Genomic DNA, 23,978 nt, shown 5'->3' with positions numbered 1-23,978 from the left:
TCTATATGTTGCCAACTTGTACTTCCCAAGCGCTTAGTACAGTGCTCTGCACACAGTAAGCGCTCAATAAATACGATTGATTGATTGATTGATTGACCTGGATTCTAACCCTGGCTCTGCCACTTGTCTGCTCTGTGACCTGGGTTGAATCACTTCACTTCTCCGGGACTCAGTTATCTGTAAAATGGGGATTAAGACCACGAGCTCTATGTTGGAAATGGACTGTGTCCAACCTGATTAGCTTGTATCTACCCCAGCGCTTAGTTCCTGGCACATAGTAAACTCTTAACACATACCATAAAAAAGGAGGATGACTGTAGATTTAGGGATAAGAAAAAACTTAATCAGGGAAAGCTTCCTCGAGTAGGTGGGATTTCCGAAACATTTTGAAGATGGGGAGAGCTGAGGATTATAGATTAGAAGCAGGAGTGAGTTCCAGGCCGGAGAAAAGGTGTAACCCAGGGGTTGGAGGTAAGAGACTTGGGAATGAGGCACAGGGAGAAGGCAAGCTTGGAAGGAATGGAGATTGTGAACTGGGGTGTAATAGGAGAAGAAAGTAGATGGGTAAAACAGAGATAGCTAAAGGATTGCATTGGAAGTTTCTGTTAAATGCCAAGGTGACCTGGGCAACCTTTAGAAGCTACTTAGGAGTGGACAGATGTGTGCAGACAAGGATTTGGAAATCTGATTTGACTAGCAGAGTGAAGTATAGACTGGAGAGGGAAGCCACGTGGTCTAGTGGAAGGAGCACGGCGTCTGGAAGGCAGAGGATCTGTGTTCTAAATCCAGCTCCACTACTTGTCGGCTGTGTGATTTTAGGGAAGTCACTTGCCTTCTCTGTGCCTCACTTACAAGTAGCGTGGCTCAGTGGAAAGAGCACAGGCTTGGGAGTCAGAGGTCATTGGTTCTAATCCCGGCTCTGTCACTTGTCAGCTGTGTGACTTTGGGCAAGTCACTTAACTTCTCTGTGCCTCAGTTCCCTCATCTGTAAAATGGGGATTAAGACTGTAAGCCCCCCGTGGGACAACCTGATCACCTTGTAACCTCCCCAGCACTTAGAACAGTGCTTTGCACATAGTAAGTGCTTAATAAATGCCATTATTATTATTATTATTATCATTATTATTATTATTATTATTGTCAGCTGTGTGACTTTGGGCAAGTCACTTCACTTCTCTGGGCCTCAGTTACCTCATCTGTAAAATGAGGATTAAGATTGTGAGCCCCATTTGGGACAACCTGATTACCTTGTAATCCCCCCACCCCACCCCCTGGCGCTTAGAACAGTGCCTGGCACATAGCAAGCGCCGAACAAAAGCCATCATTATCTATTCATTTATTAAAATGGGAATGTGAGTCTCATGTGGGACGTGGACTTTGTCCAATCTGATTAGTATATACATACCCCCGCACTTAGAACAGTGAACTGGCACATCAATCAATCAATCAATCAAAGGTATTTGTTGAGCGCTTACTATGTGCAGAGCACTGTACTAAGCACTTGAGGGAGTAAACCACAACAGAATTAGACGGCACGTTCCCTGCACATAACGAGCTTACAGTACTGAAGGGGAGACAGACATTAATATGAATAAATAATTTATAGTGCATAATAAGCGCTTAAAAATACTATTTTAAAAAAGAATGAAGAGGCTGGAGAGAGGAAACTGAGTGAGGTGGCTGATACAGTATTCAAGTCGGAATATATCTGGACCAGGGTGGCGGCCATTTGGATGGAGAAGGAAGGGTCGATCTAGGAATTTTTTTTAGTAGTAGTTGTTAAGCATTTACTATGTTCCAGGCACTGTACTAAGTGACAGAGGGGATATCAGATCATCAGGTTGGACCCAGTCCGTGTCCCACATGGGGCTCACAGTCTTCATCCCCAACACTTAGAACAGCGCTTGGCACATAGTAAGCGCTTAACAAATACCATTATTATCATTATTTTACAGAAGAGGGAACTGAGGCACAGAGAGGTGAAGTGACTGCCCCAAGGTCACACAGCTGGCATGGTGGAGTCAGGATTAGAACCCAGGTCCTCTGACTCCCAGGCCCTAGCTTCCTCCACAAAGCCATGCTGCTTCTCTGTTGTGGAGGAAAACCCATATCCTAATCTCACCTCTTGCTCATCAAAAGAAACGTGCATATTTCTCCCACTCTTGAGCAAGAATCTCAATTTCGATTGAGGGAACCTTACCTAGCACGTCCCTCTTCAGCTCTTCAATGTGGTCAGCATTGAGCAGATGATAGGGCAATTCGCTCAGTTTCCGCAAATTGGCAACTGTGTCCGAATACCAGAGGGGTTGGGCAGCTACCTAAGGAGAATGGGGAGATGTTGATGGAGAGGATAACAAGCGGCGAGCCTCGTTCCCGTGACTTCAGGATCGAGAACCTGTGTGAAGGAATTGGATTGGGCACATCGTGAAATACACAGGAAGGGTTTTTACACAAAAGACACACTTACGGCCAAAGTGGCCGTGACAGGCTGCCGGGGCTGTGCCGCAGTGTCATGACCCAGTGGGCGGTTACCTTGGTAACTGCTACGCTGTTCGCCGCCTATGTTAGCTAGCTATTTTTCAGGATTTCTTCTTAGGCCTGTCGGCCTCACAAAATGCCCTAGGTGGTTCTTCAGTAGAAACCTTAATGATTTAATAATTATTATTATTATTATAGTGGTATTTGTTAAGCATTTACTACATGCCAGGCACTGTACTAAGCGCTGGGGTGGATATAAGCAAATCAGGTTGGACACAGTCCCTGTCCCACGCGAGGCTCACATCTTAATCCCCATTTTACAGATTAAGGAACTGAGGACCAGGGAAATTAGGTGCCTTGCCCAAGGTCACACAGCAGACAAGTGGCAGAGCCAGGATTAGAACCCACGTCCTGCTGAATCCCAGGGTTCGGTTCAGTCAGTCAGTTCAGTCAATGACTCCTGCGCTCTATCCACTAGGCCATGCTGATGGCGTCTCCCCACTGGCAAAGCCAGGATTAGAACTCAGGCCTCCTGACTCCCAGGACTGTGCTTTTCCCACAGCAGGGAAGGAAGGGTGGCCAGTGGAGATTCCAGGCTGGAAACGGGGGACTGTTCGAAGGAACGCCAGTGATGATTCTCACCTTCCTGTCCACGATGAGAGGTTTACTGAGTTGTGGAAGAGTTATAGGTTTCTTTGAACCTTGACTCCAGGCTCCTGTGAAGAATTCTATCAAAAGAAGGTGCCTCTTAGTTTTCTCTTCTCCTGAAAGATAACGATCCTGGATCACCTCAGTCAGCTGCCTGCGAAGGTAATGGAGGTAAAAGCGAGAGGAGGAATCAGGTGACTGCATGCCCAGAGTTCTAATTCTTGAGAAACTAGGCCAATGGGTTCCAGAAACTTTGAAAATAATATTAAGGTCAATCAAGGTCAAGAGAAGCAGCGTAGCTTTGTGGAAAGAGCCTGGGCTTGGGAGTCAGAGGTCATGAGTTCTAATCTCTACGCCGCCACTTGGCAGCTGTGTGACTTTGGGCAAGTTACTTAACTTCTCTGTACCTCAGTTATCTCATCTGTAAAAGGGGGATTAAGACTGTGAGCCCCACCTGGGACAACCTGATAACCTTGTATCTCCTCCAGTGCTTAGAACAGTGCTTGGCACATAGTAAGCGCTTAACAAATACCATTATTGAGAAGCAGCATGGCTCGTGGAAATAATAATAATAATGATGATGGCATTTGTTAAGCACTTACTATGTGCATAGCACTGTTCTAAGTGCTGGGGGCATACAAGGTGATCAGGTTGTCCCACGTGGGGTTTACAGTCTTAATCCCCATTTTACAGATGAGGTAACTGAGGCTCAGAGAAGTTAAGTGACTTGCCCAAGGTCACACAGCAGATATGTGGCGGAGCTGGGATTAGAACCCATGACCTCTGCCTCCCAAGCCCGTGCTGTTTCCACTGAGCCATGCTGCTTCCCATAGCACGGGCTTGAGAGTCAGAGGTCATGGGTTCTAATCCAGGCTCTGTCACTTGTCAGCTGTGTGACTTTGGGCAAGTCACTTCACTTCTCTGTGCCTCAGTTACCTCATCTGTAAAATGGGGATTAAGACTGTGAGCCCCACCTGGGACAACCTGATAACCTTGTATCTCCCCTAGCGCTTAGAACAGTGCGTGGCACATAGTAAGTGCTTAACAAATACCATCATCATCATAACTTTATTTACTGATGAAACTAGCTTTTTGAGTTGCTCAGTAGTGCTAGAGGAGTGCTAGTGAAGTGCCTCTATAAAACAAAATCCCTTCTTAATAACAAGACTCTTGAGACAAGAGATGTAACTGTGACTGTCTAGAACGTGGTCTACCTGTGAGAGAGACCCAGGAGCTGGAAACCATCTGCTGGCTTCTTTACCAAACACCCTCCTAAGTCCCGACGAAGTTTGGCCCACAGTAGAGGAGGGAAGCGAAGAGTGTCTTTTCTGGGAGGAATCCAATCTTGGAAAACGACCTTCAGAACCTCGTTGTCCAAGGATAACACATCCTTTAGTTCTGCTTCGGAGAGCCCATTTCTGCCAGAATTAGAGAGACTGTGCCTGAGTAGTCTAGTGAAAGTTCTACTCTTTTTGTAAATTTATACGTTTTTTATGGTATTTGTGAAGCACTTACCATGTGTACTAGGCACTGGGGTTGACACAAGATAATCAGGTTGGACACGGTCCATGTCCCACATGGGGCTCACAGTCTTAATCCCCATTTTACAGATGAGGTACCCGAGGCCCAGAGAAGTGAAGTGACTTGCCCAAGGTCACACTACAGACAAGTGGCAGAGCCGGGATTAGAACCCAGGTCCGGGCTCTATCCACTAAGCCATGCTTCTTCTCTGCTTCCCCAGATGGGGTAGAAATAGGGGTGATGCTCATCCCCCTGAATTTTTGCTTGTTACCCTATCCTGAACAAAAGTCATTCTCTGCCTCTTACCCTCTGCAGGTGTCCCCAGGATTGCATAAGCACTGTCTTGAGCCCGTTGTTGGGTAGGGACCGTCTCTATATGTTGCTGACTTGTACTTCCCAAGTGCTTAGTACAGTGCTCTGCACACAGTAAGCACTCAATAAATACAATTGAATGAATGAATGAATGAACAATCGTGAAACAGGAAAGCAGTAGCAATTATTGATTACTTACTGTTTGCAGAGCACTGTACTAAACATTTGGGAAAGTTCAATAGATGTAAAAGGCATGAATCTTACCCTTAAGGAGTTTACCATCTAACAGGAGAGACAGACACAAAATGTTTTACAGATTAGAGGAAGAAGAGCTTAAATAGTAAAGTACATAAAGCCATAGGAGGCAGTGTGACTCAGTAGACAGAGCATGGGGTTGAGAGTCAGGAGACTTGGGTTCTAATCCTGACTCTGCCACCACCTGCTGCCTGATCTGGAAGGAGAGTGAAGTATGGATTGGGATGGGGAAAGGCTGGTGACAGGGAGACCAGTGAGGAGATAATAACAATAGATAAAGGTAGTTCAGACAGGATGTGAGGAGTGTCTGAGAGGAAGGGAGGGACCCAGGAAACATTGTGAAAGAAAACAACAGATGAGATTTGGCATTAGTCTGAACATGAGAGTTGTATGATCAAACAATCAATCAGTCAATCAATGGTATTTATTGAGCTCTTGGGAGAGTACAATACAACAGAATCAGCAGACACGTTCCATTCATTCATTCAATCGTATTTATTGAGTGCTTTCTGTGTGCAAAGCACTGTACTAAGCGCTTGGGAGATTACAATATAACAATAAACAGACACATTCCCTGCCCACAATGAGCTTACAGTCTAGCAGGGAGACAGGCATTAATATAAATAAGTAATTTATAATATATAATTTAGAAATATGTACATAAGTGCTGTGGGGTTGCGGGTGGGGTAAATATCAATTCCCAAAGGTCATAAATCCAAGTGCCTAGACGACACAGGAAGGAGAGCAAGCCAGGAAAAAGAGGCCTTAATCTCTTAAGGGAGCGACGAGTCAAAGATAATGGCAAGGTTGTGGGCTTCAGTGAGAGGGAGGATGATGGTGAGGTTGTCAGCTGTACTAATATAAATAATAATAATTGTGGTATTTGTTAAGCACCTACTATGTGCCGAGCACTGTATTAAGCATTGGGGTAGATAGCAGATCATCAGATTGGCACAGTCCCTGTCCCACATGGGGCTCACACTCTACGTGTGTGGCAGGGGTGGGGGGGGGGGCGAAGACAGCTATTGATTCCCCATTATAGAGATGAGGAAACAGAGGCCCAGAGAAGTTTAACTACTTGCCCAAGGTCACACAGCAGACCCCTGGCAGAGCCAGGATTAGAACCCAAGGCCTCTGACTCCCAGACCCCTGCTCTTTCCATTTAGACCACTCTGCTTCCCCAGATAGGAAAATTAGGTGGAGGAGAAAATTGAGGTGGGGAAGGTGAGGAGTTCAGGTTTAGACGTACTGGGTGGGATGTTCATGAGAGATTGTGGGGAGGGAGGGCAGGGTGATGAGAGCTAGGTCTGGAAGTCATCTGCACAGTGGTAGTAGCAGAAGCTGTGGGAGAGGATGATTTCCCTGAGGAAATGTGTATAAATCATAATAATAGTGATATTTGTTAAGTGCTTACTATTTGGCAACCACTGGGGTAGATACAAGATAATCGGGTTGGACACAGTCCCTGTCCCGCATAGGACTCACAGTCTTAATCCCCATTTTACAGGTGAGGTAACTGAGGTACATGGAAGTGAAGTGACTTGCCCATGGTCACACCGCAGACAAGTGGCAGAGCTGGGACTAGAACCCAGGTCCTTTTGACCCCCAAGCCTGGGCTTTATCCATTAGGCCATGTTCCTTCCCAAAGTGAGAAAGTAGAGGACCCAGAATAGAGTCTTGAGGGACACCCAAAATTTGGGGAGCACATGTCTGATGGTTTCAATTTTATCAATAAAATAGCTGGTGCAGTCATTGGGTGCAAGTAAAAGGGAGGTGGGGTCACCAGGGGCTTCAGGAAGGACTTATTTATTCAAATGTATATTAATGTCTGTCTCTCCCTCTAGACTGGAAGCTCTTTGTGGGCAGGGAATGTGTCTTTTTATTGTTACATCGTACTCTCCCCACTGCTTAGTAGAGTGCTGTGCACACAATAAGCCCTCCGTAAATACGATTGACTGACTGACTTAAAGGCTAATTCATGGGAGCAACAGGCATGGAGTCAGTGAGGAAGGAAAAGATCTCTCTTCTTCATGGTTATTTACCGTCAAAATAAGAATTACGCTGCCAAATAAACAGTTTTACCATTGCATGAAAATCGTGATTGGGTTGCAATAATTTTCCAACATCCTGGAGAAACTTGAACGTCAAACCAGTCTCAGAAGTGGCCTCTTCAGTAGAGAAGCCTGGGTTGAAATATCAGAAGGCTAAGAAGATTCTTTTTTCACCCTACTCTGTCAAAGTTAAGAGCTTGCTGTATGTCATGAGCACACGGGGAGAATTTCTTCAGTACCTGTTTGAGGGCTAGTGATGTTTTTGTACAACACTCAAGTAAAAATGATTTCTCATTAAAGGAACTAGTGTGTTTTGTGGAAAGGTCTCAGGTGGACTTGTCTTTTGAAAAGTAAATAGGAATGCAAGAAAGGGCAGTGGTAGACAGCTGAGTAAATTGTCCTTCGGGGAAGAATGGCATAAAAGATCACGCAAGCCGTCGGAAAAAAAACAACCCATAAAGGTCACTTACCGAGAAGAAACGATATATCCAAGCACGTGGGCCACCAGGACTGGGCCGTGTAACTGCTCCAGGCGGAAACACAACTGATGTACCGCTTCCCGGAGGGTCAAGGCCAGAGATGAGGGCACAGTGTAGGATGCCCATCTTTGGACTTCCTCAAATGCCAGTTTCAGCCTTAAGGGGTGCCCACATTCTGGAAGACTGCACCGGAGATGGTCCAGCTGAGCTGGACTTAGCTTCCGTTTGACCGATGCCAGTAATTGCCCGAGCATTTCTCTGCCTTGCTCACCGGAGAGCGGTTTCACTTCAAAATAGCCCTCCAAATCCGTTACCTTCTCCTGCAGGGCTTGTAAAAGTCCGTACTCTGTTGACCAGGTGGAGACAATGAGATGGACCTTTGGAGGGCATGTTTTGGGCAACCACGAGAGCCCATGGGCACCATAACTTGAGGCCAGCTCACTAATGGAGTCGAACAGGAGCACAAGAGATTCAGCATTTCTGCGAGACACTTTAAGAAGGAGGTCATGAAAAAACTGGACTACATCACTATAAACAGCTGTGTCCTGTGCAGAAGGAACCGCCAAACCACATGCTAAACACACTTGGAAACAGGTACTCTTGAGCACACCGAAGATGTCTGAACTGAGCTGAGACGTTCCCAGAAGCCTCAGTACTACCACTGTTTCCTGGCTCAGGAAATCTTTCACTTGCTCAGATAGTTTGCACATCAGGGCTGTTTTTCCAATTCCCAGAGGCCCAAATACAACGAGCGGAGTGTGAACGTTGTTATCGTTTTCCCTGATACGTTGCCCAATTTCGCTCACTAATTTCTGCCTCCCAGAAAATATTCTGCACTTCTCTGTGCATTGGGTCATGTGATGGCTTAGCTCCTGTAAGAGCCATCCCGGCTCTTTGCTGACTTGTTTCTGGAAATGGAGGCTCTCAAGAATCTGGTATTTGACTGATGCAATGAACTGTACCCCTAACTCTTCCAGATATTGGGCGTGTGCCTTGTTCCGAGGATTCACCAGGTCTTTACTCCACTGGATTGACTGGACTTTCAGGAGGTTAGGATGGTTGTCGGTGATTCTCCCCTTGAGACTGGTGAGGAAATTTTGAGCATCCATGTCCAGGCAGCCGTCTTCCTGCCTATCCACCACAGGTAAGTTACACGAGTCTAGGATATGCTTATTGAGGGCATTTATTTCTCTAAGGAAAATGGTAACCCCAGATTTACTCGCTCCTTTGTTCAGAAGACCCTGTTCTATTTCCCATTCAATAGCTACAAAAGCAAAGGAAATTGAGAGGAAAGGTTAAGTTTCAGTTCGTAGCCTAATTCCATCCCGTTTCCCTCACCTCACCCATCTACCTAGGGATTCTGCTCTCTCCGTCCATCTTTATAAGTGGCATGGCCTAGTGTTATTATTAGTAATCGTAGTATTATACTTGTTAAGCATTTACTATGTGCCAAGCACTGTTCTAAGCACTGAGGTAGATAATAATAAATAATAAATAAATAATTATGGTATTTGTTAAGCGCTTACTATGTGCCAAGCATTGTTCTAAATGCTGGGGTAGATACAAGGTATTCAGGTTGTCCCACGTGGGGCTCACAGTCTTAATCCCCATTTTCCAAATGAAGTAACTGAGGCATAGAGAATTTAAGTGGCTTGGCCAAGGTCACACAGCAGACAAGTGGAGGAGGTGGGATTAGAACCCACGTGTTCTGACTCCCAAGCCCGTACTCTTGCCACTAAGCCACACTGCTTCTCATAAACCACGCTTCTTCTCTTAACTTGGAGAATGCAGGCATTGATCCCACTATATCTCACATGCTAAGTGAGCGCCCTACCATTTGAGTTAATTCCCCTCCAGATGCAAGTTAAGCAGGTTGAACACAGTCCCTGTCCCACATGGGGCTCACACTCTTAATCCCCATTTTACAGATGAGGTAACTGAGGTACAGAGAAGTGAAGTGAGTTACCCAAGTTCACACAGCAGACAAGTGGCAGAGCCAGAATTAGAACCCTGGTCCTTCTGACTCCCAAGCCTGTGCTCTATCCGCTAGGCCATGCGCTCTACCCCAGTGCTTAGTATAGTGCTTGGCACATAGTGAGCACTTAACAAACACCAGTATCATCATCATCAGGAGCACTGAGTCCTAACCTATAATGTGACACACATCCGCACTTTTTGAAATCAATTTTCTGACTCTTCTGTTTTCCCAGCCAAAGGGGAAAGAAAAGCTCGACTAACAATAACAGATTGTGTTCAAACAATTTAGAATTTCAAAGTGGAGAGCAGGACCATGTGACTTTCCTCAGAGAAGGGCCTGGGAGTCAGAAGGTCATGAGTTCTAATCCCAGCTCTGCCACTTTTCTGCTGTGTGACCTTGGGCAAGTCACTTCACTTCTCTGGGCCTCAATTACCTTATCTGTAAAATGGGGATTAAGACTGTGAGTCCCATGAAGGAGAGGGACTGTGTCCAATCTGATTTGCTTGTATAATAATAATAATAATGGTATTTGTTAAACACTTTCTGTGTGCCAAGCACTGTTCTAAGCACTGGGGTAGATACAAGGTTAGCAGGATGTCCCACGTGGGGCTCACAGTCTTAATCTCCATTTTACAGATGAGGTAACTGAGGCCCAGAGAAGTGAAGTGACTTGCCCAAAGTCACACAGCTGACAAGTTGCACAGCTGGGAGTAGAACCCACGACCTCTGACTCCCAAGCCACACTACTTCTCTGCCACTCCAATGCTTAATACAGTGCCTGGCACATGGTAAGCATTTAACAAATACCACAGTTATTACTATTAGCCCTCTGTTTGCCTACAGGGAGAAGGACCAGATCACAGTCACCTAGAAATGGTAGCAGAGGAGATGAACCAAAACACCTGTTTCCAATGCATTTAGGTACTGGCTCTTTGGCTCTTTCTGTTCTTTACTCCTTTTACCAGGTAGATGGAAGGTTTGAGCTGCAGTCCACTGGCCCACCTGTCTCCTGCTAGCCCCTGTCTTCTGCTAGCTCTCCCACTCATCATTCCCAGGGCTCATTGTAGAAGAGAAACGAGGGTGGGGAGAAGGTTGAATATCTGGGTGGAAATGCCGAGGCACTCAATCAGTTCTCTATCTCCTACCTCACCTCCCTGATCTTCTACCACAAGCCAACCCACACACTCCGCTTCTCTAACCAACCTTCTCTCTTTATCTCAAATCCATCTATCTCATCACTGACCCCTTAACCACGTTCTCCCTCGGGCCTGGAACTCCTTCTCCCTTCGGATCTGATGGCCCATCACTGTTCCCCCTTCAAAGCCCTCCTTAAAAATCCCATCTCCTCCAAGGAGCCCTCCCTGACTAAACCCCTCATTTCCCTTATCCGTCCTCCCCTCTGTGTCAATTGTGCACTTGCCTGTGTACCCCTAGACCTCTTTGATATGCACCCCAGCCCCACAATATTTGTGTAAATATTCTTATACTCCACTATTTCCCGTATGCCTAATCTATTTTAATGTCCGTCTCCCACTGTAGACTATAAGGTCCTGGTGGGCAAGAATCGCGTCAATCAACTTTGTTATGTTGTACTTTCCCGAGTGCTTTAGCCCAGTGTTCTGCACATAGTAAGCTCCCAATAAAGAACACTGATTGATTGATTGATGGGGATGCAACTCTGTCGGATCGTGCTCTCCCAAGTGCCTAATACAGTGTTCTGCATGCAGGAAGTGCTCGATAAATACCATTAATTGATTAATTCGTAGACCTCAGTTCTACCCTAGTTTCCCCTCATTTTGTCCGTTTTAAAGGCTGGTGACATAATTGCCACAGGCAGATGACAGCATTCTCCAGAGCTACTCACTTGATTTGAAATGTCCTCTCAGAGCATATAAATTCATTTTGGAAGCACTTTGTACAGTGCTCTGCACACAGTACATGCTCAATAAATACAACTGAATGAATGAAGCTGCAATCTCTAGACTTTACAGCTCACTGTGAGCTAGGACAAAACCAAGATCATTGTGCAAAATCCCCTCTTGCCCCCGTCTCGTCCCCATTAAACCTCCTTCCCTTCCATGAGTAAACACCCCATTCCCCCCCACACACACACACATTTCCATAAAAGGTAAAAAAGTAAGCTATCTATTGGTTTTATGGTACTTGTTAAGTACTTACTATGTGCCAGGCACTGTACAAAGCGCTGGAGTAGGTACAAGAAAATAGGGTTGGACACAGTCCCTGTCCCACATGGGGTTTGTGATCTTAATCCCCACTTTACAGATGAGGTAACTGAGGCACAGAGAAGTGAACTGATTTGCCCAAGGTCACACATCAGCCAAGTGGCGGAGCCAGGATTAGAACCCAGGTCCTCTGACTCCAAGGCCCATATTCTTTTCACTGAGCCACACTGCTTCTCAAATGAACCTAAAATATTTTCATTGCATAATTTCACTACTTAGTCGAACTATTTTCTGTAAATAATAAATGGAGTATAGGTTTGTGCCTGTCTGGGACAAGAGATGTGGTCGGAAGGGACTGTTTTCCTTCCCTCCCCTATTGATCGAGCTTCAAAATCAGCTTGGTGACGCGTGGCACCTGATTTGTGATAGCGACGCTCCTCCTCCTTGCTGATCAGTCCGCACTTCTCTGCTGCCTGGGCGGCTGAGCGAAGGACAGTGGCTAAGAGGCTCTCTTCCTTCCTCCAGGCTTCCCTTTCTCCCTGGCATTTCTCCTGGTAACAGGGTAATTGTGTGGTGATTGGCTGCAGGGTGTACGCAGGAGGAATTGCATTTTCATCCTTCCAGAACCATTTTACAAGGAGTCTCATGTAGTCCGTGTTACCCGTGAGCTGGGAGCTAAGGGCGTCAAACTCCTTCTCCCCAATGAGTCGAGGTAAGGGGCAGTGTCCATACCGATCCCCAACCAGAGCCTGTCAGAGTGAAGGTTGCAAAGAGAAAGAGACAAAATCACAATATTCAAAATGACCTAGGCGAGTTATGGGAATTAGAATGAGATGTTTCAGAAAAGCAGCGTGGCTCAGTGGGAAGAGCCCGGGCTTTGGAGTCGGAGGTCACGGGTTCAAACCCCGGCTCCGCCAATTGTCAGCTGTGTGACTTTGGGCAAGTCACTTCACTTCTCTGTGCCGCAGTTACCTCATCTGTAAAATGGGGATTAAGACTGTGAGCCCCCCGAGGGACAACCTGATCACCTTGTAACCTCCCCAGCGCTTAGAACAGTGCTTTGCACATAGTAAGCGCTTAATAAATGCTATTATTATTATTATTATTATTATTATTATTATTACCGGAGGCAGCACGGCCCAGTGGAGAGAGCCCAGGCCTGGGAGTCAGAGGACCACAGCATGGCGTAATGGATTGAACATGGACCTGGGAGGCAGAAGGTTGTGAGTTCTAATCCTGGCTCTGCTACTTGTCTTCTGTGTGACCTTGGGCAAGTCACTTCACTTCTCTGGGCCTCAGTTCCCTCATTGGTAAAATGGGGATTGAGACTGCGTGCTCCCTCCCGCCACCTCAAACTCAACATGTCCAAGACATAGCTCCTTATCTTCCCTCCCAAACCCTGTCTTCTCCCGAACTTTCCCGTCACTGTGGCCGGCACAACCATCCTGCTGAGAAGCAGCGTGGCTCAGTGGAAAGAGCACGGGCTTTGGAGTCAAAGGTCATGGGTTCAAATCCTGGCTCCGCCAGTTGTCAGCTATGTGACTCTGGGCAAGTCACTTAACTTCTCTGTGCCTCAGTTACCTCATCTGTAAAATGGGGATTAAGACTGTGAGCCCCCCGTGGGACAACCTGATCACCTTGTAACCTCCCCAGTGCTTAGAACAGTGCTTTGCACATAGTAAGCACTTAATAAATACCATCATTATTATTATTATCCTTCCCGTCCCACAAGTCCGTAATCTTGGTGTCATCCTTGACTCTGCTCTCTCATTCAACCCACATATCCAATCCGTCTTCAAATCCTGTTGGTCCCACTGTCACAACATCACCAAGATCCACCCTTTCCTCTCCATTCAAACTGCTACCACGTTAAAACAAGCACTCATCCTATCCCACCTAGATTACTGCATCAGCCTCCTTGCTGACCTCGCAACCTCCTGTCTCTCTCCACTCCAATCCATACGTTACTCGCTGTCCAGATCATCTTTCTACAGATATGTTGAGGGCATGTCACCCCCCTCCTCAAAAATATCCAGTGGTTGCCTATCCACCTCCGTACCAAACAAAAATTCCTCACTATTGGCTTTAAGCTCTCCATCACCTCGCCCCCGCCCCCCACCTCACCTCCCTTCTCTCCTTCTACAGCCCAGCCCACACACTCCACTCCTCTGGTGCTAACCTTCTCACTGTACCTCGCTCTTGCCTGTCTTGCCTCCAACGCCTGGCCCATGCCCTACCTCTGGCCTGGAACACTCGCCCTCCTCAAATCCATCAAATAATCACTCTTCCCCCCTTCAAAGCCCTACTAAAGGCACACTTCCTCCAAGAGGCCTTCCCAGACTAAGCCCCACTTCTCCTCAGCTCCCCCTCCCGCGTCACCACGACTTGCTCCCTTTTCTCTTCCCCCCCTCTCCCCGCCCCATGGCACTCATGTACAAATGTATATATCTATAATTCTGTTTATTTTGTTGACTGTTTACTTGTATTGATGTCTGTCTCCTCCCATTGTGGGCAGGGATTGTCTCTCTTTATTACTGAATTGTACTTTCCAAGCACTTAGTACAGTGCCTAGCACATAGTAAGCACTTGATAAATACCACAATTATTATTATTATTATTAAGCCCGGCTCCACCACTTGTCTGCTGGGTGACCTTGGGAATGTGTCTACCAACTCTGTTATATTTTACTCTCTCAAGCGCTTAAGACAGTGCTTTGCACAGAGTAAGCGCTCCATAAATATCATTGATTGATTTTGTGCAGAGCACTGCATTAAGCAACTGGGGAACCCATCCATTTTGTTGACTTGTAATAAGGCACATCAGAGTAGAGATATGCTTCCTTATTGAATGCACACCCATTGGGATGTAAACTACTTATGGGTAAATATATGTCTCATGGGTAAATATATGTCTCATAGGATTGTGGCACTGTCCCAAACACGTAGTACAGTGCATTGCTTATTTCTCTTGTCACTTAACTTCTCTGTGCCTCAGTTTCATCATCTGTAAAATGGGGATTCAATCCCCATTCTCCCTCCTACTTAGACTGTGAGCCCCATGCATGAGCTTCAGTGCCGACCTGAATGCCTTGAGAAGCAGCGTGGCTCAGTGGAATGAGCACGGGCTTGGGAGTCAGAGGTCATGGGTTCAAATTCCAGCTATGCCACTTGTCTGCTGTGTGATTTTGGGCAAGTCACTTAACTCCTCTGTGCCTCAGTTACTTCATCTGTAAAATGGGGAGGAAAACTGTGAGCCCCAAGTGGGACAACCTGATCACCTTGTATCCTCCCCAGCACTTAGAACAGTGCTTTGCACATAGTAAGAGCTTAACAAGTGCCATCATTATTATTATTATTATTAGAACGGCGCTTGACAGCTACCATAATTATCATTATTGCATCTAGTGGGCACTCAATAAAATGCCACTATTACTCCACCTAGGGCAACTTTTAACCTCTCCATAAAGGGTGTTCAGGTTATGTTTGCATGATTCCCTCGAAGGCCGCACATTTCCAAACAGTGAGTCTCTTGGGCAAATGTGTGTTTTACACAAACTGCCTAATGACTTATTTACTAGAGCAATGGATCTCTAAGGAGATTGCATTCAGTCTGAATTTCCATGAAAATGTCCTCACAAAATCTTTAACCTTTCAAAAATCTTAAAGCAGATTCAATTTTTTCCCCTTTGTTTTATGCAAGAAACTTGGTCTAACTTTTGAATGAGGTCAGGTGTGGAGGTTGACCAGGTTTCCTGTAAAAATAATGATAATAATGGTTATTATTATTATCATTATTTTGGTATTTGTTAAGCACTTCATTCATTCATTCATTCAATCGTATTTATTGAGTGCTTACTGTGTGCAGAGCACTGTACTAAGCGCTTGGGAAGTACAAGTTGGCAACATATAGAGACAGTCCCTACCCAACAGTGGGCTCACAGTCTAGAAGGGGGAGACAGAGAACAAAACAAAACATATTAACAAAATAAAATAAGTAGAATAAATATGTACAAGTAAAATAAATAAATAAATAGAGTAATAAATCTGTACAAACATCTATACATATATACAGGTGCTGTGGGGAAGGGAAGTAGGTAAGGCAGGGGAATGGAGAGGGGATGGAGGGGGAGAGGAAGGAGGGGGCTCAGTCTGGGAAGGCCTCCTGGAGGAGGTGAGCTCTCAGTAGGGCCTTGAAGGGAGGAAGAGAGCTAGCTTGGCGGATGTGCGGAGGGAGGGCATTCCAGGCCAGGGGGATGACATGGGCCGGGGGTCGATGGCGGGACAGGCGAGAACGAGGCACGTTGAGGAGATTAGTGGCAGAGGAGCGGAGGGTGCGGGCTGGGCTGTAGAAGGAGAGAAGGGAGGTGAGGTAGGAGGGGGGCGAGGTGATGGAGAGCTTTGAAGCCAAGGGGGAGGAGTTTCTTCCTGATGCGTAGGTTGATTGGTAGCCACTGGAGATTTTTGAGGACTTGAGTCTCTGTCCTCGACTCTCTCCCATGACGCTGCTGCCCAGCACAGGTGAGTTTTGACTTGTAGCAGATTGCCTTCCACTCGCTAGCCACTGCCCAAGCTAGGAATGGAATGGATATACCTCTGCTTGACTCTCCCTCCCATAATTGAGATTGGTAGAGTACTGGAAACTCTCCAGGTGAGAACCACTTACTATTTATTCATTCAATCATATTTACTGAGCACTTACTAAGTGCTTAATACAGTACTATTAATCAGGTCAGACACTGTCCCTGTCCTACATGGGGCTCACAGTCTAAGTAGATTTACAACCGATCATGGAGGTAATGAATTAAATGAGATTCTCCTGTGTTTCTCCTACCCACACCACTTGCCCTTGAAAGGAGCCTGGAGGCAAATCTCAAATTCTTCTTGTGCATTTTGAGCAACAGTTATTTTCATGCATTCATTCATTCAATCGTATTTATTGAGCGCTTACTGTGTGCAGAGCACTGTAGTAAGTGCTTGGGAGAGTGAGGCATAACAATTAACAGAGACGTTCCCTGCCCACAACAAGCTTACAGTCTAGAAGGGGAAAAAATGTACGTTCATTGGCTGGGACTCGAACCCCAGCCTCCTGTGTGGCAGGTGAGAATTCTACCACTGAACCACCACCATTCCCACCTCACTTGGCAGAGCGATACTCCGGATCTGCAGAGACTGAAGGAGGAGGCACTGCTAGTTGAACACACCCCCCGGCCCCCCGGCAAGCTCGGAAAGCCCGGATCTTCCTCCCACAGTAGGCGAGAGGTGTCGCGCACACGAGCACTACTTACAATGAATGTGGGTCCTGCCGATATTTCCTGGCACAGTCTAATCTCCTCCAAGCAGAGTTCTACCATCATGTGATCAACAGCCTCAAAGTCACGAACACCCCACCTCAGATCGATCACCTGGGGAATAATAATAATGATTGTGGTATTTTTTAAGCGCTTACTGTGTGCCAAGCACTGTTCTAAGCACTGGGGTGGATACAAGTAAAGCGGGTTGGACACAGTCCCTGTCCCTCTTGGGGCTCACAGTCTTAATCCCCGTTATACAGATGAGGTAACTGAGGCCCAGAGAAGTTAAGTGACTTGCCCAAGGCCACATACAAGGTGGAAGAGGGATTAAAACTCATGACCTTCTGACTCCCAGGTTCGTACTCTATCCAAAACACCATGCTGCTCCTTAATAGAGTGAGGCCGCTGGATGATCAGAAAACATGCTGAGGTATTCAAATGTCACATCCTCCCTACCTAACCAAATCTAGTAGGCTCTATGGTGAGATCTTTTACTTCATTTCTTGAGGTTTAAAACATTCTTAGGATTTTCTCTGAGGGCAGGAATGCAGTCCAGTCTGGCTAGTCAAACAATCGTTTTTATGGAACACTTACCTTGTGCAGAGCACTGTACTAAGGCTTCTCCCTCCCTTCAGGCTCGGGTCTCCTCCTGCCTTCAGGACATCTCCATCTGGATGTCTGCCCACTATCTAAAACTCATTATGTCCAAGACTGAACTCCTTATCTTTCCTCCCAAACCCTGCCCTCTCCCTGACTTCCCCATCACTGTAGACGGCACTACCATCCTTCCCGTCTCACAAGCCCTCAACCTTGGTGTCATCCTCGACTCTGCCCTCTCGTTCACCCCTCACATCCAATCCATCACCAAAACCTGCCAGTCTCACCTCCGCAACATCACCAAGATCCGCCCTTTCCTCTCCCTCCAAACCGCTACCTTGCTGGTTCAATCTCTCATCCTATCCCGACTGGATTACTGTATCAGCCTCCTCTCTGATCTCCCATCCTCCTGTCTCTCCCCACTTCAGTCTGTACTTCATACTGCTGCCCAGATAATCTTTGTGCAGAAACGCTCTGGGCATGTTGCTCCCCTCCTCAAAAATCTCCAGTGGCTACTAGTCAACCTACACATCAAGCAAAAACTCCTCACTCTCGGCTTCAAGGCTCTCCATCACCTCGCCCCCTCCTACCTCATCTCCCTTCTCTCCTTCTACAGCCCAGCCCACACCCTCCGCTCCTCTGCCGCTAGCCTCCTCACTGGGCCTCGTTCTCGCCTGTCCCGCTGTCGACCCCCGGCCCACGTCCTTCCCCTGGCCTGGAATGCCCTCCCTCTGCACATCTGCCAAGCTAGCTCTCTTCCTCCTTTCAAAGCCCTACTGAGAGCTTACCTCCTCCAGGAGGCCTTCCCAGACTGAGCCCCCTTTTTCCTCTCCCCCTCCCCATCCCCCCCGCCCTACCTCCTTTCCCACCCCACAGCACCTCTACATATGTTTGTACAGATTTATTACTCCATTTGTTTTACTTGTACATATTTACTATTCTATTTATTTTGTCAATGATGTGCATCTACCTTTACTTCTATTTACTCTGATGACTTGACACCTGACCGCATGTTTTGTTTTGTTGTCTGTCTCCCCCTTCTAGACTGTGAGCCTGTTGTTGGGTAGGGACCGTCTCTATATGTTGCCAACTTGTACCTCCCAAGCGCTTAGTACAGTGCTTTGCACACAGTAAGCACTCAATAAATATGATTGAATGAATGAATGAATACAATATAACAGAGTTGATAGACACGTTCCCTGCCCACAACGAGCTTACAGTCTAATCCAGGCTAGTAGTTTTGGTGCCTGTTAAGTGCACACGATCGATCAATCAATCACATTTATTGAGCGCTTACTGTGTGCGAAACACTGTACTAACAGCTTAGGAAAATACAGTATAACAGACACATTCCCTGCCCACAGTGAGTTTACAGTCCCTGTCCCACATGGGGCTCACTGTCTAAGTAGGAGAGAGAACAGGTTTTGAATCCCCATTTTAAGGTTGAGGAAGCTGAGGCACAGAGAAGTTAGGTGACTTGCTCAGGGGCACCCAGCAGGCAAAGCATGAAGCAGCACGGCTCAGTGGAAAGAGCACAGGCTTGGGAGTCAGAGGTCATGGGTTCTAACCCTAGCTCAGCCGCTTGTCAGCTGTGTGACTTAGGGCAAGTCACTTAACTTCTCTGTGCCTCCGTGACCTCATCTGTAAAATGGGGATTAAGATTGTGAGCCCCACAAGGGACAACCTGATCACCTTGTATCCTCCCCAGCGCTTAGAACAGTGCTTTGCACATACTAAGCGCTTAACAAATACCAAAATTATCATTATTATTATTACTATTATTATTATTAAATGGTGGAGTCAGGATGAGAACCCAGGTCCTCTGACTCCTAGGCCCGGGCTTTATCTACTAGACCATGCTGCTCCTCAGTCAAGTAAAAATCCTTCCACAGAAATGCAACTGCTTTTGGAAGAAATCATATTTGAATGATTAAGCAAAAATCTTTTCATATAGGTCTGAAAGAATAAGTAACTTCTCCTCTAATATAAAGAGGCTTCTTTCCTCCTCTATGTCTTTGCAAGAGTTTCACTGGAAAAAGAGAATGATACTTTTTGTTTAATCCCGAAGTGGTGATTTGGTGAAAACGTTTCCTCAGAACTAGAATGATGTGGTTTGGGGTTCAGATTTAGCCTCCTGCCAAAGTCGATGGAGCCAGGGAGAAACAGTGCAGCCTGCATGGGGGAGCCACCTGGAGAGAGGCCTAATGGCCTCAGAGCCTAATGTAGCCAGTCAAAAACGCTCTGGGCATGTTACTCCCCTCCTCAAAAATCTCCAGTGGCTGCCTGTCAACCTACGAATCAAGCAAAAACTCCTCACTCTCTGCTTCAAGGCTCTCCATCACCTCACCCCTTCCTACCTCACCTCCCCTCTCTCCTTCTACAGCACAGCCCGCACCCTCTGCTCCTCTGCCGCTAACCTCCTCACTGTATCTCGTTCTCGCCTGTCCCACTGTCGACCCCCAGCCCACGTCTTCCCCCTGGCCTGGAATGCCCTCCCTCCACACATCTTCCAAGCTAGCTCTCTTCCTCCCTTCAAAGCCCTATTGAGAACTCGCCTCCTCCAGGAGGCCTTCCCAGACTAAGCCCCATTTTTCCCCTCCTCCTCCCCATCCCCTCCGCCCTACCTCCTTCCCCTCCCCACAGCACTTGTATATACTTATACAGATTTATTACTCTATTTATTGTACTTGTACATATTTACTATTCTATTTATTTTGTTAATGATGTGCACATAGCTTTAATTTTATTTGGTACGACGATTTTGACACCTGTCTACATGTTTTGTTTTGTTGTCTGTCTCCCCCTTCTAGACTGTTAGCCCATTCATTCATTCATTCATTCATTCAATCGTATTTATTGAGCTCTTACTGTGTGCAGAGCACTGTACTAAGCGCTTGGGAAGTACACGTTGTCAACATATAAAGACAGTCCCTACCCAACAATGGGCTCACAGTCTACAAGGGGGAGACAGACAACAAACGAAACATGTGGTCAGGTGTCAAGTCATCAGAATAAATAGAAGTAAAGCTAGATGCACATCATTGACAAATAGAATAGTAAATATGTACAAGTAAAATAAATAGAGTAATAAATCTGTACAAACATATATACAGGTGCTGTGGGAAGGGGAAGAAGGTAGGGCGGGGAGGATGAGCAGGGGGAGAGGAAAAAAGGGGGCTCAGTCTGGGAAGGCCTCCTGGAGGAGGTGAGCTCTCAGTAGGGCTTTGAAGGGAGAAATGGAGCTAGCTTGGCGGATGTGCGGAGGGAGGGCATTCCAGGCCAGGGGGAGGACGTGGACTGGGGGTTGATGGTGGGACAGGCGAGAATGAGGCACAGTGAGGAGGTTAGCGGCAGAGGAGCGGAGGGTGCAGACTGGGCTGTAGAAGGAGGGAAGGGAGGTGAGGTAGGAGGGGGCGAGGTGATGGACAGCCTTGAAGCCAAGAGTGAGAAGTTTTTGCTTGATGCGTAGGTTGACTGGTAGCCACTGGAGATTTTTGAGGATTTTTGAGCCCGTTGTTGGATAGGGACCATCTCTATTTTGCCAACTTGTACTTCCCAAGCACTTAGTAAAGTGCTCTGCACACAGTAAGCGCTCAATAAATACGATTGAATGACTAACAACATGGCTGCGGCTGGCATAGATCCAGCCTAACCCCTTGGTTTCAGGTTTAGGGAGAGGTGGACTCAGAATTTCCCCAGAAATTCTGCTTAAGCTCAAAGTAGACCCCAAAAGTTTGGGATTGGACCTAGGTTGTCCCTTTCCCAAGGCACCCAGAGAGCTCAGTTCAGTTCTGGGGTCCTTTTTGATTTTTTTTTATGGTACTTGTTAAGTGCTTACTATGTGCCAGGCACTGTACAAAGCGCTGGGGTTGATACAAGCAAATCAGGTTGGACACAGTCCCTGTCCCACATGGGGTGCATAGTCTTCATCCCCATTTTACAGATGTGGTAACTGAGGCACAGAGGAAGCACCAAGGTCATATCCTTGATGCTTAACTCCTGCTGGGTTAGTTCCATCCGTTCTACCATCAATGTCACTGTTGCAAACATTAAATAGCGACAAACCCCAGAATTTACCTCTGCAGAACATCATTTTTTATGTCCCCCAGCTAACAATAAAGGTCTCATCCTTTAGACCGTAAGCTCATTGTCTAGACTGTAAATTAATTATGGGCAGGGAATGTGTCTGCTAATTCTGTTGTATTGAACTCTCCCAAGTGCTTAGTACAATGCTCTGCACATAGTCAGCACTCAAAGAATACCATTGATTGAGTGATTGAAATATTTCTTTATCAATTATAATTCATTATATAATATTTTTCCCTCACGGTACCTTACAAATAACTTTCACAAGCATTCTCCGGTATACTAATCACAGTCTAATTGAGCTAGAAGGGAACCAGGAGAGATCATCTAATTCAAGTTCCCGCCTCAGTCAACAAAGAACTTTTATCGTAGCCCCGTCTAGATGTCCTGAACCTAAAGATGAAAACAGGCAGAGAGAATAAGGTCCCAAGAACCACTGCCCCAGGGACAATAATAATAATGGCAACCCAGTTATCTTGTATCTACCCCAGTGCTTAGTGCAGTGCCTGGCACAGAGTGAATGCTTAACAAATACCACAATTATTATCATTATTGTTATCATTATTATTATTATTGTGCCAAGCACTGAACTAAGTGCTGGGGTAGATACAAGATAATCAGGTCAGACGTAGCCTCTCTCCCTTATTGTAACTGTAGTTTTATAAATATATATACAACTTTAAACTCACTAAAAAGAAATATTCTTCTGGATCTCTTCACTTTATCAATTATAATCAAGTGTCTTCACACAATCAGCTGGAGAACATTTCCAATCAGAGATGGTCTCCAATAGTTGCCATCTGATCAGATATGATCTCTGTCTGAAGATAATACTCCATCTCATTGGAGATAGCCTCTATTCAACTGGAGACCATCTTGGATAGCTTTGAAAACACATTCATGGAGATGAGAGAAGAACTCTGATTGGAAGGAGGTGCTTTCCTTTCAGTGTTACCTTAATTGATTGGCAGCCCCATCTTCCCTGACTTGGAAACAACAGTGCTAACTGAAGAGAACAGGATCGCAAGACCCTCAGCATCAACCAAAATCAATCTATTAATTAGTAGCAAAAAATCTGAGTAAAAGGGGTTTATCTACAGCACAAGGGATTTTGGTTCAATATAAGGAAGAATGTCCTGATAGTGCAGCACCTTTGAAATTGGGTAGTTTTTTATGGTATTTGTTAGGCACTTACTATGTGCCAGGCCCTGTACTAAGCACTGGAGTGGGTACAAGCTAATCAATTTGGACACAGTCCCTGTCCCACACAGGGCTCACAGTCTCACTCCCCATTTTATAGCTCAATCAATCAATATCAATCATATTTATTGAGCATTTACTGTGTGCAGGGCACTGTACAAAGTGTTTGGGAGAGTACAACAAAACAACAAACACCTTCCCTGACCACAGTGAGCTTACAGTCTAGAGGGAGGTAACTGAGGCCCAGAGAAATGAAGTGACGTGCCCAAGGTCACACAGCAGACAAGTGATGGAGTCAGGATTAGAACCCAGGTCTTCTGACTCCCAGGCCTGTGCTCTTTCCATTAGGCCACAATGTTTCTCACTGCATCCTACATTTGCATCTTTCTGGAAAGATTTCCAGGTAGCCATTTTTTGAGGCAGCAGGTTGGACTGGTTGACTAATGGAGGGCCCTTCCAATCCCATGGTTGCTCTGATTTGCTTCTGCAAAGGAGCCTTTCAATCCCCCAAACTCTAATGCACAGATAAATGAAGGAACTCGAAGCAAAACCGGAAAAGCAGATGGTAACCTCAAACATTAAACCATGCTTCTGACAGAAGTCCTGCACTTCAGGATATGCTCCCTCCATCAGGGCCTCTCTCTCTGCATCCATATCTGTAAGGAATAAGCATAGAAGAATTCCTTTAGTATAAATAAGATTAAAACCCTTCCATCTGGTAGTTCATCTACATCTAGCCAAATCCCACTGAGCAAAGACTTTCCCTTCTCAGTTTGCTTAATTAGGAAATATCAGAAACCGGCATTGGTTTGAGTCAGCATGTCCTTCAGTCGTATTTATTGAGCACTTACTGTGTGCACAGCACTGTACTGAACACTTGGGAGCAGACAGTATAACAAT

At 46.1% G+C, this 23,978-nt stretch overlaps 1 protein-coding gene across 1 annotated transcript in view; it reads right to left on the bottom strand.

Moving 5' to 3' along the window:
- Window positions 1-23,732, bottom strand: part of NWD1 (NACHT and WD repeat domain containing 1) — a 46,160-nt gene extending 22,428 nt beyond the window's left edge. Inside the window, exons 1-7 of the mRNA XM_038740310.1 lie at window positions 23,649-23,732; window positions 17,190-17,306; window positions 12,321-12,654; window positions 7,736-9,008; window positions 4,341-4,544; window positions 3,121-3,280; window positions 2,201-2,318 (exon numbers count right to left, since the gene is read on the bottom strand). Coding sequence (XP_038596238.1) covers window positions 2,201-2,318; window positions 3,121-3,280; window positions 4,341-4,544; window positions 7,736-9,008; window positions 12,321-12,654; window positions 17,190-17,306; window positions 23,649-23,732 — 2,290 coding nt within the window. The remainder of the gene's footprint in view (window positions 1-2,200; window positions 2,319-3,120; window positions 3,281-4,340; window positions 4,545-7,735; window positions 9,009-12,320; window positions 12,655-17,189; window positions 17,307-23,648) is intronic.
- Window positions 23,733-23,978: the final 246 nt, after the last annotated feature.

The sequence above is a fragment of the Tachyglossus aculeatus genome, chromosome X1, assembly GCF_015852505.1.
Source record: "Tachyglossus aculeatus isolate mTacAcu1 chromosome X1, mTacAcu1.pri, whole genome shotgun sequence".
Classification (NCBI taxonomy): domain Eukaryota; kingdom Metazoa; phylum Chordata; class Mammalia; order Monotremata; family Tachyglossidae; genus Tachyglossus; species Tachyglossus aculeatus.
This window is presented reverse-complemented; position numbering and strand designations above follow the sequence as displayed.